This window comes from Notamacropus eugenii, chromosome 6, assembly GCF_028372415.1.
Source record: "Notamacropus eugenii isolate mMacEug1 chromosome 6, mMacEug1.pri_v2, whole genome shotgun sequence".
Lineage (NCBI taxonomy): Eukaryota > Metazoa > Chordata > Mammalia > Diprotodontia > Macropodidae > Notamacropus > Notamacropus eugenii.
In genome coordinates this window covers 337,616,833-337,635,402 of record NC_092877.1, presented here as the reverse complement: position 1 = coordinate 337,635,402, position 18,570 = coordinate 337,616,833, and the positions used below count along the sequence as shown (strand labels likewise).

Here is an 18,570-nt window from a genome sequence, read left to right as displayed (position 1 = left end):
AGTGTAGTATGCCCTTTGGGGCTACCATTTCCGATTCTCTCTCATTGGTTGAGTGGGAATGGGGGCACAATTATTCTAGGTACAAGTACACTGTGTGGGCTCACAACCCCCCACATTTGTATTTACTTTTAGTAGTCAGCCAGTAGATGCAATAGCTTTAAAGGGGGAAAAGGGAGGGAGACAAGCATTTGTTAAATGCATACTATGTGCAGGTTGCTTTACAAAGATTTCATTTGATCCTGACAGCAACTTTGTGAGGTAGGTACTATTATTATCTCTATTTCATATATGAGGAAACTGAGGCAGACAGAAGTTAAATAACTTGTCCAGGGTTGTACAGATAGTGCTTGAAGCAGGATTTGAACTCTAGTAGTCCTGACTCCCAGCTCAACATGCTATACACTACAGCACCTATCTACCTCTAAAAAACAAAAAACAATCTATTTCCTCCATAAACCTAGGTTTTGTTCTATCATAACTACATACAGCATCATTGAGAACCACAGGCACATACTTAGGACACTCATGGAGCCAAGGCAATTCACACTTATAGCCCTGATATCCATTTCTTTCTTGTGCTGTCTTCATGTAAGACCCCTTGTGTAGATCACTACTCCCTTGGGCCCTTTTCTCTCCACAGATCAGCTCTGGCCAGCCAGGGATGGCTCTTTTCTGGGCCCACCAAAGTTGTGCTCCCCCGAGTCATCTTCTGGACCTGTTCTTTGCTGGGTGTGCTGTGACTCTTGTTGGGTGAGGAGCTCTGCTACAAGACAACATGGCCAGTGGGAGAGGATGGGAAATTAATATTTCCCTTTGCCCACTTCCCATCCCTCAAACAAGAAATGATTCACCCTCAAGGGCTGAGTTCTTATCTATAATTGGCTCTCCTCTCTGTTGTCAGATACCCAGTCCTTAGTGCTCTTGCCTCAGCTTACTTCCTAGAGAGTGTCTCACTTTTTTTAAGGTTATCCAGGTTAAGTGACTTGCTCAGAGTCACACATTTAGTATGTTTCTGGGGCTGGATTTGAACTCACATCCTCCTGACTCCAAGGCTGGTGCTTTATCCATTATGCAACCTAGCTGCATCTGTGTCTCACTTTTTAAATGCCACCAGGAATGTAACTGATCCTTGGTCAACCAATGGTCCAAAACCCTCTATTCATATCAATTTTGCTAAGACAGCTTCTTCCAAGTTGGCAGACTAGATGTGTTTTGGCACTCCATTTAAGACCAAAGCACCTTTTTGTGCCTATTATCTTCTATGAGTTCATCTCCTAGACTGAGAGGAAATCAGTTGATCAAAACTGTCCCCTCAAACTCCTCCCTTTCTCCCCATTGAATTTTAGTGGGCCTATAGTATTCTGGAGTTTAATGCAATCAGCATTCAATAACTAACAAAATCATTCAGAAACAGGATCTTCCCAGGTATAAGGAATTTCTCTTTTATTTGGACTCTGCATAAAGCATTTTCTATGATACAGATCCACAGATTTGGAGAACAAACAGTTCCTTTCTGTCTCTGTCTCTGTCTCTCTGTTTCTGTCTGTCTGTCTGTCAGTTTTATTTGCTGTTGTAAGTCAGAGGATCAATCAGTACAATCTTTTTGGAAATCAATTGGGAATGATGCAAAGAAATATCCTTTGATCCAGAAACCCCATTACTGCACTTATGTTTTATGGAGGTCGTGGGTAAGAAGAAAGTCTCCACATGCACCAATATGGCTATAGCAGTACTTTTTGTGAGTGCAAAGACTGGAAGCCAAGTAGATGAATATCCACTGGGGAGTCACTAAACAAACTGTGCCTGAATGTAATGGAATATTGATATACTGGAAGAGATAATGTGCATGATGAATACAGAGAAGCATGGAAGATTGACATGAACCAATTCAGAGTGAAGTGCGCAGAACCAAGAAAACCTAACATACACGATGTCTACAACAACGTAGATGGAAAGAACACTGCTTCCCCTACACTACATTATGGAGTTATAAAGAACAAATAAGACTTGAAAGGAGAGATGTGAGAAGGCTCTCAGACTCTGCTGTTTGTAGAGCCAGGGTCCACAAGTGTTGAATACTGCCCATGTTTTCAGAATTTTTTGGTGTATTGATTGATTATGCTGATTTTTTCCTTTTAAAAATCTTTACAAAAATGCTATGTGTTCCATGAAGTGACTCTCTAAGAGGGGGAGAACAAAAATGTTAATAAAAACTTATTTCAAAAGAGAAGTCAGAAGATGGTTGAGCCAAGTTATCTGTGGTTGAATCTATCAAGGAATCTTAGATAATCCTAACACGTTCTTGAGAGATCTTTTGTTGGAGAGTTTATGATGTTGTATGTCACTTTACTGAATTAAATATTTTTATAAAAACATTGATCTATATACAATTGATATAGTTTTAAATGCACATGTTGACATGTATCTGTGTGAAGCTGCTTGGAAATTGAGAATTATAGAGAACACATTTAAAAAAAATTATTGAGTTTATGTAGTGTTCTTTTTTATCCCATAGAAATTACCTGACACTTACCCTTCCACCCTCATTGAGCTGACCCCTGTAACAAGAAAAAAATAGAGAAAAATTGCTGATAAAATGAACATGCGTGACAGCCTGTGCAACACGGTACATGCAGAGGAAGGAGATGTGCTTCCTAGTTTCTTCTCTGGGCTCTGTTGTTGACTCTTGGGACTTCTTTTCTCAGAAGTCTCCTCATTCTGGAAGATTTCTCTCACTCCAGTGGCTTCTCTGGCTTCAGCTGAGGAAGTGGCCAGCCCAGTCTCATGTTTCCTCCACTTCTCTTCCAGCTCAGCTGCTGACTCTCTGGACTTCTTCTTCCTGACCTCTCTCCTTCTCATCTCCCTTTTACAATGTGAACTCCTTGAGGTCAGGGTCTGGCTTTCTTTCTGTTTATATCTGCATTCGCTGTTTCCGCACTGGGAACAAGATTGGTTATTGTAATTGATAAGTGAGAGCACCTTTTAAAGCTTTTTCTGCTTACATTATTTTAGTCATAGTTAGATAGTTCTCTTGGAATTGCTTTTTTAAAAAAATTATTATTAATGTAACAGTAATAACACAAATATTTCAATTTATAAAGAATATAAATGGGATTGTATAGGAAACTGCGAACTTCTGTTATGTATAGCTTTCTTTTTAAAAGGGCACATATTACATTTAGGAAGGTAGCCGAAAATTACTGTTTCCCTTTCTGAACCTTTTATTTTTAATCTTTTATTACTTCCTTCCTTTCTCTTTTTCTCCTTCCTTTCTTTCCTCCTTACTTTTCTTCATTCTTAACTTCCTTTCTTCTCTCTTTCCCTCCTTCTTTCCATCTCTATTTCCTAACTCACCCATTTCACAAATAAAAAAGTCTTCTTTTGTAAAAATAAAAAAAAAAAGCATGGCCAAATAAAGGGGGCAGCTAGGTGGTGAAGTGGATAGAGTTCTGTTCTTGAGGTCAGGAGACTCATCTTCCTGAGTTCAAATCTGGCTTCAGGTACCCAGTGCATTCTGGGTCATCTTCAGTCATCCTGATGAATATCTGGTCACTGGATTCAGATGGCTCTGGAGGGGAAGTGAGGCTGGTGACCTGCACAGCTCTCCCTCACTCAAAACAAAGTCAAGTGCAAGTCACGTCATCATTTCTCTGATGTCATGGTCTTCTTTGGCAATGAGGGATGGACACAGATGTGTGATCCTTTGCAAGTCACTTAATTCTGTTTGCCTCAGTTTCTTCATCTGTAAAATAAGCTGAAGAAGGAAATGGCAAACCACTCCAGTATCTTTGCCAAGAGAACCCCAAATGGGTCACACTATTGAAAAGACTGAACAAGAAATCAAGTAAATCAAATAAGTACAATGGCCATTTCTAAAAATGGATGCCTCATTTTCTATCTCTGGTCTATTGCCTCTCTGCCAAGAAGAAAGCAAGTTTTATTGACAGTCTTTGGAAGTCATGATTGGCAACCACACTGATTAGCATTTTGAAGTCTTTCAGAGTTGTTTTCCTTTACATTATTGTCGACATTATGCAAAATGTTTTTCTGGTTATATTCATTGCACTCTGCATAAGTCATTAGAAGTCAACCTAAATTTCTCTGAATTTTCCATATTTCTTATTTTTATAGTTTAATAATATTCCATTACAGTCACATACAACAGTAAGCCACTGCCCAACTGGTGGTCAGTCATTTTGCTTCCTTTTTTCTACAAGATTTTAAATATTTTTGCTCATATAGGTCCTTCTGTCTTTGACCTCTTTGATGTATACGCCTAGTAGTGTTATCACTGGTTCAAAAGATATGTATAATTTAGTGACTTTTGGTGTATAGCTTCAAATTGCTTTTCACAATGGTTGGAGCAATTCTCATTTCTACCAACAGTGTATTAGTTTGCTTATCCTTTCATGGTTCTTTCGACAATTATCATTTTTATCTTCTCTCATCTCTGCTAAAGATAAGTTGTGAAATTTGCACGTAAAATCTGAAACCTTAGAGTTAAAATTTTAAAAATCTCACATTATTAGTGATTTGCAGTATTCTTTCACCTAGTTATTTGCTTTCAATTCTTCTTTTGGAAATTGCCAATTCTACTTAGCTATTGGGGAATTGCTTTTTTTTTTTTTGGTATCAGTTCATCTTATAGCCTGAATAGCAGACCTTTAGCAGAGATAATTGCTGCAAATATCTTCTGTTAACTTCTTTTCCAACTTTAATTGCTTTGGTTTTGCTTGTGCAAATGAAAAATTTCCATTCCATTTTCCATGATCACCTCTATCATTTCCCTAGCCATAGTTGGTTTAAACTTTTTATGGATATCTTTTGTTTTTATATCACTCCATTTCCTTTTTCTAAAAAAAGATCAATTTTTTAATTAAAAGAAATCTATTTTCTCTCCCACTTCTCATTCCATTGGGAAAAAGAAAAGAGAAAGCAAATTCCTTGCAACAAATAAGCACAATTAAGCAAAATAAGTTCCCTTATTGACCACACTCAGAAATATGTCTCATCCTGTATCCCCTCTCTATCAGTAGGTGAAGAGCTAGCCTCCATATTAGTCCTCTGAAATCACCAATGGTCATTGCATTGATCTTAATTCTGACAGATTTCAAAGTCGTTTGTCTTTTCAGTGTCATTATGATAAAAATTGTTCATCTTTCTTTCTTCATCAGTTCAGATGTCTTTGGAATTATTCATTTTTATAATATTATTGTTATAGTATAAATTGTTCTTGCATTTCTACTCACTTCTTTTTGCATCAGATTATATGTCTTTTCATGTCCCTTTGAGATAAATTATAACTATATTTCTTACAGCAATATATTTTCCATCATATTCATATACCACAATTCTTTGCAACCATTCCTCAATTGATGGACATTTAGGGTATTTTTTTGCCACCACATAAAGAGCTGCTATCACTATTTTTGTATGTATAGGACATTTCTTTTGTCTCTTGGGTATAGACTGAATAGTTCTATGTTGAGATCCAAGAGTATGCACTGCTAGTAACTCTTTTGTCTATAATTCCAAATGATTTCCAGAATAGTTCTATCCTTTGAGTTCCACCAACAATCCTGTTTTCCCACAAATCCTCCGATATTTATCAGTTTTAGCTTTGATCGTCTTTACCAATTTAATGGTTATCATATGAAAGCTTTGAGTTTACTTTAATTTGTATCTCTCTAATTATTAGTAATTTGGAGAATTTTTTCATATGGCTATAAATAGCTTGAGTTTCTTCTCTTGAGAACTGTCTCCTCATATCCTTAAAATGTTTATTAGTTAGGGAATGACTCTTATTCTTATAAACTTGAATCAGTACCACATATTTTAGAAATGAGATCTTTGTCAGAGAAAATTATTGCAAAATTTTCCCCAGTAAAACGTTTTCTTTTGAATCTTGTCTTTATTGAATTTCTTTGTACAAAACATTTTAAATTTTAAATAATAACATATGTATACAATAATTTTATATGATCAAACCTTGTTTAGTCATGAACTTTTCTTCTATTCATACATCTGATAGGTTAATTTTGCCCAAGTTTCTTAAAGTTGTAAATCTTCTTTCCTTGTCTTATAAGTTTTGTGATGTGACCTTATATATTTAATTCAAATATCATTGGCTTACTTTTCTCTTTATCAATTCCTATGAGTCTTCTCACATTACCCTGGATTCCTCATATTTGTCTTTTCTTATGGAACAATAATTTGTAGTTTCTTCAACCCTTCCACTATTGATTGTCATTTACATTGTTTCCAGGTTTTTGCTACCACAAATAGCATTTGTGTTGACATCTATGGGATCTTTTTTCTGTCTTTGTCCTCTTTGGTCAGGCAATCTGTCAACAATCATTTATTAAGTGCTACTGTATACGAAGGGGTGTGCTGAGAGCTGGGGATAGAAAGAAAGACAAAAACATGGTCACTCCCTCTGGAGCTCACATTGCCATGGGGCAGACATTGTGCAAAATATTGTACTTACAAGGTAGATACACAATAGATGGGACATAGGAAAACATTAGCGGTAGATGGAGAGGAGGGGTTGGGACCAGGAAAGGCTTCCTGTAGAAAGTGTTATTTGATTTCAGTCAAAGGAAGACAAGGAAGCAGGCAGTATAAGTAAGGAGGAAGAACATTCCAGCATGGTTAGATACTCAGTAATAGGATAACTTGGCCACCGACTTTAGAGACTTTTCTCAATTCTAGCAACAGCATATAAGCTGCATGTCCTTCTATAGTTCCTTTAGCATGATACATCTACATACATGTATTGCACCTGTAAACATACCCTAACTGAAAGGGTGGGTCACCCAGAGAAGGCTCTTTCAGGTTTAAAGTCCTCTGTATCTGTTAAGATTATAATTTATGAACCCCTGTTGAGTATTTCCCTTTAATAGTTAGAGAATATAATTAGTTCAAAACAAAATGCTACAGTATAAAAAATGGCAAAATATCGTTTATCTCACAAACCTGAGGCATGCTCTCACACAGACGTGTCTGCAATCAGTGGGAAGAGTGGACACACATGATGAACACATATGAGGGACAGACAGACACAAAAGGAACAAGTATGATCATGGTGAACGCATATGGAGCAAATCATGCATCCATCATAGCCCTGATGTTTTCTAGTGATTTCATCAGGTAGTTTCTGGGAAGAGGGGCAGGTGGAGAGAATTCTTCCTACTTATTTTTCTCTGATATGTAATGTCCACTGAGCTATACTTCTTGGACATGGTTCTACTGAAAACCGCAAAGCATTCCCCATTGGGAATCTTGTCTCTCCTTCTAGCAGCTATGGCTTTAACTGAAATTCTTGGTCATTACTTCCTCACGGAAAGATTTGGATTTGCCATGCTTTGAGAGTTCAGTGTCAGAAACTTTTGTAATTTTCTTTTAGAAATGCAACTGGACCATCCTGCAAAACCCTTCTTTAGGGAAAAAACAAATGAAATGAAAACAACTTTCTTGACTTTTTCCCTTATGGAGTGACCTGTCATATCATTTTCAGAGTTATGGCTTAGAAGCATCCCATCTCTGACAAGAAATTCTTTGCCCTGGACACTAAGCTTTTAAGAACTAATAGCCAAAATGCTCTTATCTAAGCCCAAGGGGCCAGGTAATATGTGGTTTTTTCCATCAACCTGTTCTCATTCCTGGCCTCTTCTATATAGATACGGTCAGCCAAAACTGAAAGGGGATTTGAGCTCACCCGTAAATGTACATTGTTAGAATAAATTTATTAAGCCAGATTTTTCTGTAATGCTTGTAGGGATATGCTCTTTCCTGTCTGTAAGAGCTTAGAATAATGCCTCAAATTGCTCTTCTGTACCTTCGAGATAGGGCTCTTACTGTGGAGGGAAAGATTTGCTTTCAGCAAACCTCCTTATAAGCATTAAATACAACCAATTGTGCCAGAGGGTGTCTTAATACAGGTTAAGTAAGACTTGTGATCCCAAGGTACAGGGTAGGGAAGCCTGGAGTACAAGAAGAGATTTTAGACACCATTTTAGGATCTAATCTGTAAAAATATGTGGAATTTCATAAAAGAAATAAACCAATTTTTGCTTACTGATTAAAAAAGCAATATTGTTATGTAAAATCTTTGAATGCTTTATATAATCATAATATTCCATGTCTTTGAGGCTAGTTTAGTGTCAAGTGCATGCGGAAAGAGAGTTGACCCTTAATACCTGTGTGACCCTGGGTAAGTCACATTTAAACTACTTGGGGCCTTTGTCACTCTGCAAGGCTAGATGACTACGGAGTGCCCTGTTCCACCTCAATAAACCTGTGACTCTAGTATAGATGTGTGAGATCTATGACTGCTCTGACTTTAATCAGACATCACTGAGATCTGTGATTGCTACTGTGAATTTGGACCACTCCTTCCTCCTGGACCATCTCTTCTGCTGAAGTTTTCCTGACATAGCTAAAAGGGCCAAGGTTTTCCAGTGCATCCTGGGCTATCTCCAGTCATCCTGATGAATATCTAGTCACTGCATTCAGATGGCTCTGGAGGAGAAGTGAGGCTGGTGACCTGCACAGCCCTCCCTCACTCAAAACAAAGTCAAGTGCAGGTCATGTCATCATTTCTCTGATGGCATGGTCTTCTTCGGCAATGAAGGATGAACACAATCCTGACACAGCTACTTCCTGATTCTCCTTCCACCTGTCCAGCCATTCCTCGACAGTCTCCTCCATTGGATCATCCTCCATGGCTCACATGCTTCTCTACCCAACACAATTTAGTAGTTTTCTATTGCCTTTAGGGTAAAATATAAGCTCTTCTGTTTGGCTTGTAAAGAACTTCACTATTTGCAGCTTGGTGGCAACAGTGGATAGAGGAGCTGAGTCTGGAGTAGAAAATCTGAGTTTAAATTTTGTCTCAGGCACTTATAATCCATGTGACCCTGAGCACATTTAACCTTTCTCTGCCTCAGCTCCTCATCTATAAATGGAAATAATAATAATAGTACCTACTGCTCAGGGTTGTTGTTAGGATCAAATGAGTTAACATCGGTAAAGTTCTTAATATAGTACCTGGCACATAGGAGGTGCTTAACAAAAGCTTATTTACTTCTCTTCTCCCCTTTCCATAATCAATGGTCCAGAAATCTGGATTTCTCACATATGGAATTTTAATTCCCTCTCTATGCCTTTGCAGTGACCAACCCCCACACTTGGAATGCACTTCTTTCTCAATTCTGCCTCTGAGAATCCACAATTTTCTTCAAAATACGGGTCAAGCACTGCTTTCTATGTGAAACCTTTCCTGGCTCCCCAAATGCTGCCTGTGCTCTCTCCCCTGATTTCCTCCTAAGTGTTTAGCTGAGCCAGAGAAAGAAATGGCAAACCATTCTGTATCTTTGCCAAGAAAACACCAAATGGGGTCATGAAAAGTCAGCCATGATTGGAATGACTGAACAAAAACAACACAGCTTTTATTTATTTTGTATTTCCTCATATGTGAGCATGCTGTCTTTCTTAAGAGTGTGTAAGTTAGTAAGTTCCAGAAGCTGGATTTGCATCTATGTCCTGATTCCAACTCCCCCTGCTTATGTGGTCTATTTCATATTTATTTAAATATGCAGAATATGCTCATGTAGGATAGCAGGCTCCATTCTCTTCTGAGGAAATTTTTACTGGCATTAACCTTTCCTTCCATGTCCATTGAATACAAAAACTAGTCTTGGGGGTGTATCCCAAACTTCATAAACACATCTTTTGTTCACAGTTCTCCTTGTTTCTTAGGGAATATACACTGTATTTTATGCTATAATGATCCCCTCAGCTGGCAGTGCTCTCTCCCTGTCATTACTTCATATTTACTTTGTATGTATTTCACATTTATTTTTCTCTTGCCATGTTGGATCCCTCTAGTTGAATGGAAATCCCTTGATGCAAGGACAATCCCTTCTTGTCTATGTTTTCAAATATCCAGCACAGTTAATTGTCCATAGGAGGAATTAACAAATGCTTGTTGAATGAAGGAATGAAGAAACAAATACACCAGAATATGGAGACTACTTTCTGCCCAACACTGGCTGCTTCAGACACTCCAAAGTTTGTAAATTCTCCATAGCGGCAAACCCCAAAGTGAAAACATGATTTTCTCATTTGTCCATTCAAATTGCCAGAGAAGCAGACAAACAATTGGTTTTAAAATTAGGAATGATTTTTATTTTCATTGACATTAAGACATGACTGAACTTATGATGTGGTTTAAAGCTAAGGTCAAGATTCCAAAAGCATTCATTCAAGATATTAAAAATAGAAGTTCATGAGAGTAAGAAATGAGAATTGGCATCTAAGAGTAAGGTTTTCTTGGATCTGTGGAGACTGCTAAATTAGTATAGATGCTCCAGGACATAGTTGGAGAGATACTTGATGGCCAGCAAAGTCTCTTCACAGGTTGCTTTAATCTGAGATTCAGGGAGCAGGAAGCCATATCTTCCTGTGTCTCGGAGTTCGAAGGTGAAAGAGTATTTGATACCCTGGTCATAGGCCCAGTCATCAGAGCCTCCAGCTGCAAGATCTGAAACATGAGAAGAAATAGATCCAGAATGATTGAATGAATCAACCAATAAACACTTATTAAGCTTGCTAAGTACTGCATTAGATGCTGGGTATACAAAGAAGGAAGCAACCCCTTCTTAAAAAAGCTTATATTCTGGGGAAGGTGAAAACAAGTTGATATGTAAATAGAAACAAAAATATTAAGTGAATGAATGGAAAAATACATAAAGTAATTAAATCTGATTGAATCCTGAAGAATATGTTGCTTAGGTTGCATCTTAAGAGAAGAAAGGAGCTCAGTGCAGGGTAGATAAAGGAGTGCTTTTCAGCCCGTGCAAGGACACAGAGATGGATGATGGCGTGTCGTTTCTGAGGAACAGAGAGGAGGCCAGTTTGGTTGCAGAACAGTCTGGGAGAGAGAATATCAGCCTAAAAGCTGATGGGGCCAGATCCTGAAGGGCTCTAAAAGTTAAACGGAGGAGGGAATATTTTATCCTACAAGTAGCAGGAAGCCACTCGAATAGTTTGAATACGGAGTCACCTGGTTAAATTTGGCCTTAAGGAAAATTATGTTGGCAGTAGTATAGAGGTTTGGTTGGAATAAGGAGAGGAATGAGGTGAAGAGATCGTTTAGGCAAGAGGTGATGGGAATGTGAACTAAGGTGGCCCCTGTGAGCACAGAGAACGTGTCAGAGAAGACAGATATTGTGGAGGTGATAACAGCAACATTTGGCAACAGACTGGCCATGCGGGGTGAAGGAGAGTCGAGGATGACAATGTTGAGATTATGAATTTGGGAGACTAGAAGAATAGTGGTGCCTTTGATAAAAATAGAGAAGTGTGAAAGAATGGTATGCTTGGGGTGGGGTGTGTGTGGGGGGAAGATAATACATTTTCTTATAGATATGGTGAGTTTGAGATATCGCTCAGATTTCTAGTTGAAAATATCTTATAAACAAATGGACTGAATTCTCTCTCTCTCTCTCTCTCTCTCTCTCTCTCTCTCTCTCTCTCTCTCTCTCCCCCTCTCCCCCTCCCCTCTCTCTTTCCCTCTCTTTCTCCCCCCCTCTCCCCCCTCTCTTTCTCTCTCTCTCTCCCTCCCTCTCTCTCCCTCCTCTGTCTCTCTCTTCCTCCTTCTCTCTCCCCCCTCTCTTTCTTTCTCTCTCTTTCTTTCTTTCTCTCTCTCTCCCTCCCTCTCTCCCTCCCTCTCTCTCTCCCTCTCCCTCTCTGTCTCTCTCTCTCTCTTTCTCTCTCCCTCCCTCTCTCTCTTCCTCCCCTTCTCTGTCTCTCTCTCTGTCTCTGTCTCTCTTTCTCTCTCCCTCTCTCCCTCTCTGCCTCTCTCTCTTCCTCTCTCTGTCTCTGTCTCTCCCTCTCCCCCCCTCTCCGTCTCTCTCTGTCTCTCTTCCTCTCTCTCTTTCTCTCTCCCTCTCTCCCTCTCCCCCCTTTCTTTCTCTCTCTCTCCCCCTCCCCCATCTGTCTCTCTCTGTCTCTGTATCTGTCTTTCTTTCTCTCCCCCCCCTCTTTCTCTCTCCCTCCCCCTCTCTGTCTCTCTCTGTCTATCCCTCTATACTATCTTTCTTGGTAATTTCATCAGCTGCTATGGGTTTAATGATCATCCTGGTGCAGATTGCTCCCAAATTATACACATGCACACACACAGTATGTCTCTACATATATCTGTGTATATACGTACATTTATATGCAGATAACTCAAGAGATTTTATACATATATACATGTGTGTTATATATATTTATATACACATGTATAGATCCATACATATCTATGTGTGTGTATATATATATCTATATCTATCTATAAACCATATATATGTGCATATATATATATTTATAGGGGGAGAGAGAGAGAGAGAGAGGGAGAGAGAGAGACACGGCATCCTAAAAATGCTTGTGCAGGTTAAACTTTAATGATTCAAAACTGTGTTAACAGTTCTGGAGCATGATGTCTTGTGTGCGTGTAATCTGCATAGAAATGATAGTTAAACCCATGGCAGCTGAGGTTACCAAGAGACACTTGAACAGAGGGATAAATGAGAAAAAGTTAGGACAGAACTTTGGTGAATACTCAGTCAAGGGTGAGATTGGGATGGTGAGCTGACAAAGGAGACTGAGAAGGAGCAGTCATGAAGGTAGGAAGAGGAGAATAAGGCTGAGGAATGCAATAGATAGGTAAGGAAGGTTGAGGGCTGAGAAAAGAAGAGATCCCTGGTAACATTAGAGAGCAGTTTCTGTTGAGTGATGAAATCAGATACCAGATTGTGAAGGGTTAAGGAGAAAACAGGAAAAGAGAACCTGAAAGCAACATATCTAGAAAGGAATTATTCTAAAAAGAGAAGGAGAAATATATGAAGACAGCTAGAGGGAATAGGAGGGCCTGGTGAAGGCTTTTCAAGGACAGAGGAGACTTGGTCATATCTGAAGGCAGTAGGGAAGGAACCAGTACAGGTTTAATATTTGAGTGAGGGGGGACAAATGAGTAAGTGGAAGATAAAAATTCATCTTTAACCAATAGATTTTCACTTGCTATATTAAATTCACAAGAGATATCATTCTCTTTTGGAGACCCAGCTTCCAGACTTGCCTCCGATACAACCTAGATGTATGACCATGGATGAGCCATGTAAACTCTTGGTGTCCCAGGTAATATTCTAAGACTGTAATTACAAATGAGTTCCATATTATGACTGAGCTCTACACTGTGAAATCACAGGTTAAAACAAAGAAGCAAACAAACCAAAAACCGAATATTAAATCCACCAGGATTTACCTTGCTAATTATAAGAGATCAAATGCATAAAACAACATGGGACAGAGATGCCAGTTTTTCTAGTTCTCTGTATTCCTGTGATAGTGTTGGTAACATTAAAAAAATGGGGAGTATGGGTATGGGCATTTTGAGGGTTTATGGGGTCAAAGATATAGAGTTAGAGGGATTTTTAAGGTTATCTTTTTCAACCCCCTCCTTTTACAGAGGCCCATGTTGTTATGTGACTTACCCAAGGCCATACAGACCATGCGTGCAAACATATATGGTCTATACATACAGATACATAGACTACATTTAAAATCTTTCTACATAAAAACAGTATATTAATATACACTCTATATTTTGTATAGAAGATGTTATAATCATTTACAAGCATTTAAAAAAACATTTTCTGGGGTTTTCTTCTTTAGGAAGCACAGAATTTTAAACAATAATTGTGGTGTACAAATTGTCACCAAATTCTAGAGGAACTCAGAGGAGTAATTGCTTCATGGTAAAAGCCAATTCTTTTAGGGGTTCCCTGGATGGGGGGATTAAACTTGTCTCTTAGTAGTTAAAATTATGTGTATAGAAAATTAAAGCCATTGTTAAAAAAAGAATCAGAATATGTACACACTAACTATGTATTTCATGTAAGCTCACTGGTCCTATGATTAAAAGAAATCTAAAGTAAATCAGGCAGCAAGCAGTTCAGAATATAAATGGAAATTGAAAATATGATATGCAGATCATGTCTGTGTTCACATTCAGAAGATATCTAATCTCCATTGTGTTCATTTTTGTCTGAGAGAAGAGTAAGTAAATTATCTAGCCCTAGCATATGGCTCTGTGGTTTGAAAGGGGCTGCCACCCCCCTGCACCACCCACATCCTTTTTGAAACAGAAATCTGATTACAATTCCATATTTTAGAAAAAAAAACATTCACAGTTGAGCTAAAGTCACATGCTACACATTTTGGAAGAGAGGGTTAAGTTGTCAGCCAGAAAGAGCTGTGAGCATGCTTCATTTACTCTGACTAGCATTTGCTGGTGGGTACAGGGGTAAACTAGGCACTCACAGATGGTTGTGGCTCCTGGACCGTAGGTATACTGTGTTTTGTGCAATGTTGCCAGTTCTTTGACCATCGCCTTGGCCAGGGTATTCTGTGAGGAGAATCAAAATGAAAGAAAATTCAGATGCTGAAATGGTACCATTCATATTTCTGATTCCCAAGTTTTTCAGGTAGTCTTTAAGTATCCCAGGGACCTGATACGATTCCATCCCATTGAGGGAGGTAGATGGAAGGAATGATATCACCTTCATCTTAAAGATAGTAAAACTGAGGCTCAGAATTTTGGTGACTGGTTTAAGTTAATCCTAAATTGATTTGGGTGCTTGGTGAGGATCTATCTTATTAATTATTAGTATTCTTTCCCTTTGTGGATACTTGGGCAAGTCTTGCTTATATAAGCCCTAGAATTATTTGGATTTTTAAAAATTTTTATTAGGCTTGAAAATATGAGGCTGTAGAAATCAACATTCCCTAAAGATTTTGCTTATTGATGATCAAAGTTCAATATATTAAGAAATTGTTTATGCCCTTAGGCTTAATTTGGCATGCTTTACTGTCCTGTAGAATTGGTCAGAGGGGAGAGCCAGTGGCTTCTCCATGGCTATGAGTTTTCCACATTCAAGATGCTCCATCTATCAGCTCTGTACATTTTCTCTGGCCATCTCCCCTCCTCAGAACATTCTCCTTCCTCAACTTCACCTACTGACTTCTTTGGCTTCCTTAAAGTCCCAATAAAAACCCCATCTTTTGCAGAAATCCTTTCCCAATGCCTCTTAATTCTAATACCTTCTGCCTTGCAATTATTTCCTCTTTACCCTGTAGAGCCTGCTTTGTTTAATGCTGCTTCCCTTATTGGATTGTATGCTCCTTGAGGTCAAGAACTGTGTTTCACCTCTTTTTGCGTCCCAGCGCTTAGCACAGAACAGGCATTTAATACATGTTTATTGAATAATTCAACTCCAGAAAAAGAATAACAGCTACAACTGGGCATGGCTCTTAAAGACTTTCTCAATGCAGTCTAGCTACCTTAGAACCTCATTATACATCATTCCCCTTCCTGCACCCTACAGTCCAGTCAAACCAGCCTTCTTACCGTTTCTCATGCATCATACACCATTTCCCATCTCTGTGCCTTTGAACTGGCTGTCCCTCATGCCTGGAATGCCCTTATCTCTCACTTCCACCCCTTAGAATCCCTTATTTCTTTCAAAACTCAGTTTTAGTGCCACCTTCTAAATGACATCTTTCCTGATTTCTTCCTGCTCGCCTCTAGCCCCCAGAATGCTTCCAATGAAATGAGTTTGCATGTATTTAATATATTCCTATACATGTCCATGTCAATCTGTCCCCTTCCCCTCCTTAGAATGTAAACTCTTTGAGCAAGGTGCTATTTCCCTTGGATCTCTAATCTTTGTATTACCAGCTCCTCAAATGGTGTCTGGCACCTAGTTAGGGCTTAATAAATACTTGTTGATATATTGAATGGGAGGAAAAATGAAGCTGAGGTTTAGCACCTGAAGTTATATGAAACTTAGTGAGGTGGTGTGGAAACTTTAATTGGAAAAGACTTGGTAGCCAAGGTGATCTTCAGGACCAGCCTAGAAATACTGGATCCTAGTTGGAGGTCTACGTACAGCTCAGTGGGTCAATTCCTTCATTTTACAGATAAGGAAACTTAGAATGCCAGAAAGGGCAATCAACCTGACCAATGTCACACAGGTTGTGAGTTGCACAACTAAAATGGCACTCAGGTCTTTGACTCCCAGGCCAATGCTCTCTTAACCAGATCATGTGACCAATAGCACCATTATCCAGGGGCTCTAGGATATAGCTCAGAAAATCTTGAGTCTGGAAGACTAGAGACTGACTATACACTCTAATTCTAAATGTAGGTCATTTGAAGTTAGGTATAAAATGTTAAGAATTTAATTGTATTTTGTTGTTTTAGAAGCAGCATTATACTTTAATAAGACCCAGAACTCTTTGGATTTCTAGTTTCAATCCCAAAGATGATTTCCCCAAGAGAAGCAATACATTAAAATGTTCTCTTACTGCCACTGACACACTGCATATTTGAATGAATCATTCAAGCAGTAGAGCCTGAATGGGTCTTCTGGGAAATACAGATTGGAAAAACTGATTGTTTACTGCTGTGGAATTAACTACAATTCATTCTGCTTATAAAACCAGCAACATTTCCTAGTGCAGGAACATCATTGCTACTTTTACATATGCTGGGGATAGGCAGGGGAAGTTAGAGATAGTAAAAAAAAAAAAAAGAAATAATATAATTTAGAAAAGAGTAGTAATTTCTCTGATTCTGTATTCTGAACTCAAAACCAGCTGAATGAGATGAAGGTCTGTGCAAAGCCAGTAAACGGTTTTGGCAGTTCTAGTAAGGAAAGATTTACTGTTTTACTAAACAAGCTACAAATTTGAGGGCTTGAAAAGAATTGGGAAATCAGACACATGACTCTTAGACAAAGCTCTTGAAGTGACTCATCCCAAGCTCTAGAGTGAACTCACTGGTCACTTAAACTTTTTATACTTTGGTTTCTCTAATTCCCAGCTGGAGAAAGGTACTTTCTCCAGTCTTATAGGGTTAATGGAATCAATTGTGATTATTTTCTCCAAAATAGGGTTCATAAGAGGGGGAAGGGGAATGAGCATTTATACAGTAATCACTATGCCCAGACACTTTTCCAAATATAAACTCATTGGATCTTCACAACAATTCTTGGATGTAGATTCTATTATTATCTCCCCTTTTTAGATAAGGAAACTGAGGCAAACAGAGGTGAAGCAAATTGTCCAGAGGTTGGTTGTTGTTTAGTCGTTTTTCAGTCATGTCCAACTCTTCATGATTTCATTTGGCAAAGATACTGGAGTGACTTACCATTTCCTTCTCCAGCTCATTTGACAGATGCGGAAACTTAGGCAAATAGGGTTAAGTGATTTGCTCAGGGTTACATAGCTATTGAGTGTTGGGGGCTGGATTTGAACTCAGGTCTTCCTGACTCCAGACCCAGTGCCAACATCTGCTTCATGAAATGTTAACTATGTAAGTAATATTTATTATTATGAATTAATACTTTTAGGAGGAAAAGGAGGAGGAAGGAGAGAAATAGAAGTTACATTAGCAGAAATATCCTGGACAGATTATATAGTGTAGTGGAAAGAAACCATGATTTGAAATGTGGAAGATCTATATTTCTGACACCCCTTGATTTGGTGGTCCCAGACAGCTGTTTTTGTCTCTTCCTCCACACCCTAGGCAACTCTCAGAAACTATATGTTTCAGAGTAATTGCTGATCTGCACTGATAGAAAGTGCCCCTCTCTAGGAGTTGCCCCCCAAAATCATTATTATTTTATCTAAATTCAACCAGACCACTGGACTTTTGGTTTTCTCATCATTCATTATTTTATATTCCAGGCACTTAATGAAATTAGGATACTCTACAACTACTAACTAATCCTCAAAATACTTTAGAAAAATAACTTCTTAGATGGAGGGACAGTGTGGAATAGTGGAAAGGATTGTAGATTTGGAGTGAAGAGTCTTTGGATTCAAATCCTAGCTCTGGAACCTCCGAGACAGCTAGATCACACAGTGGTAGGGTGCTAGACTTGGAGTCAGGAAGAGCTGAGTTCAAATCTGGTCTCAGACATTTATTATCCATGTTACCTTGGGCAAGTCACTTCACCATTGTTTATCTCAGTTTCCCCAGTTGTAAAATGGGGATAACAACAGTTCCTATCTTGCAAGGTTGTTGTGAGGATCAAAGGATATAATATTTGTAAAGCTCTTAGCATAGTGCCTGGTATCTAGTAGGTGTTAGATAAATGTTTGTCCCCTCTACTCACTAAGTATGTGATCTTTGGTCAGTCACTCTTTAGGCCTCAGTTTCCTTATCTGTAATTTGAAGGGGATTGGATTATCTGACTTTTGATGTCTCTTCTACCTCTGAATCTATAATCCTATGTGTGAAACACTGGTGAGGTAGGAAGGATTCTTTGTTTGGTAATTGATGGTCTAAATCCCACTGGTCTATGGTTTTCTCCTACTTGTCATTCATCAAAAGAAGGTCTCACTTATTTTTCTGTGAAGTTAAGCCTCTGATCCTACACATGAACTTCCAATCCTTTCCAGCCACTTTTCCTGAGTCTTTTCTTCTGTTCTTTTCTTTCTTTTAAGCTCCTAAACCTT

At 38.6% G+C, this 18,570-nt stretch overlaps 1 protein-coding gene and 1 long non-coding RNA gene across 2 annotated transcripts in view; one reads left to right on the top strand and one right to left on the bottom strand.

Annotated features, from left to right (window-relative positions):
- Positions 1-18,570, top strand: part of LOC140510005 (uncharacterized) — a 71,271-nt gene that overhangs the window by 37,033 nt on the left and 15,668 nt on the right. The gene's annotated exons all lie outside the window — the stretch shown is intronic.
- The window catches only part of CPB1 (carboxypeptidase B1), a 46,214-nt gene continuing 37,807 nt past the window's right edge, over positions 10,164-18,570 (bottom strand). The window contains exons 10-11 of the mRNA XM_072618249.1: positions 14,368-14,452; positions 10,164-10,543 (exon numbers count right to left, since the gene is read on the bottom strand). Of these exons, the coding sequence (XP_072474350.1) occupies positions 10,356-10,543; positions 14,368-14,452 (273 nt within the window). The 3' untranslated portion in view covers positions 10,164-10,355. The remainder of the gene's footprint in view (positions 10,544-14,367; positions 14,453-18,570) is intronic.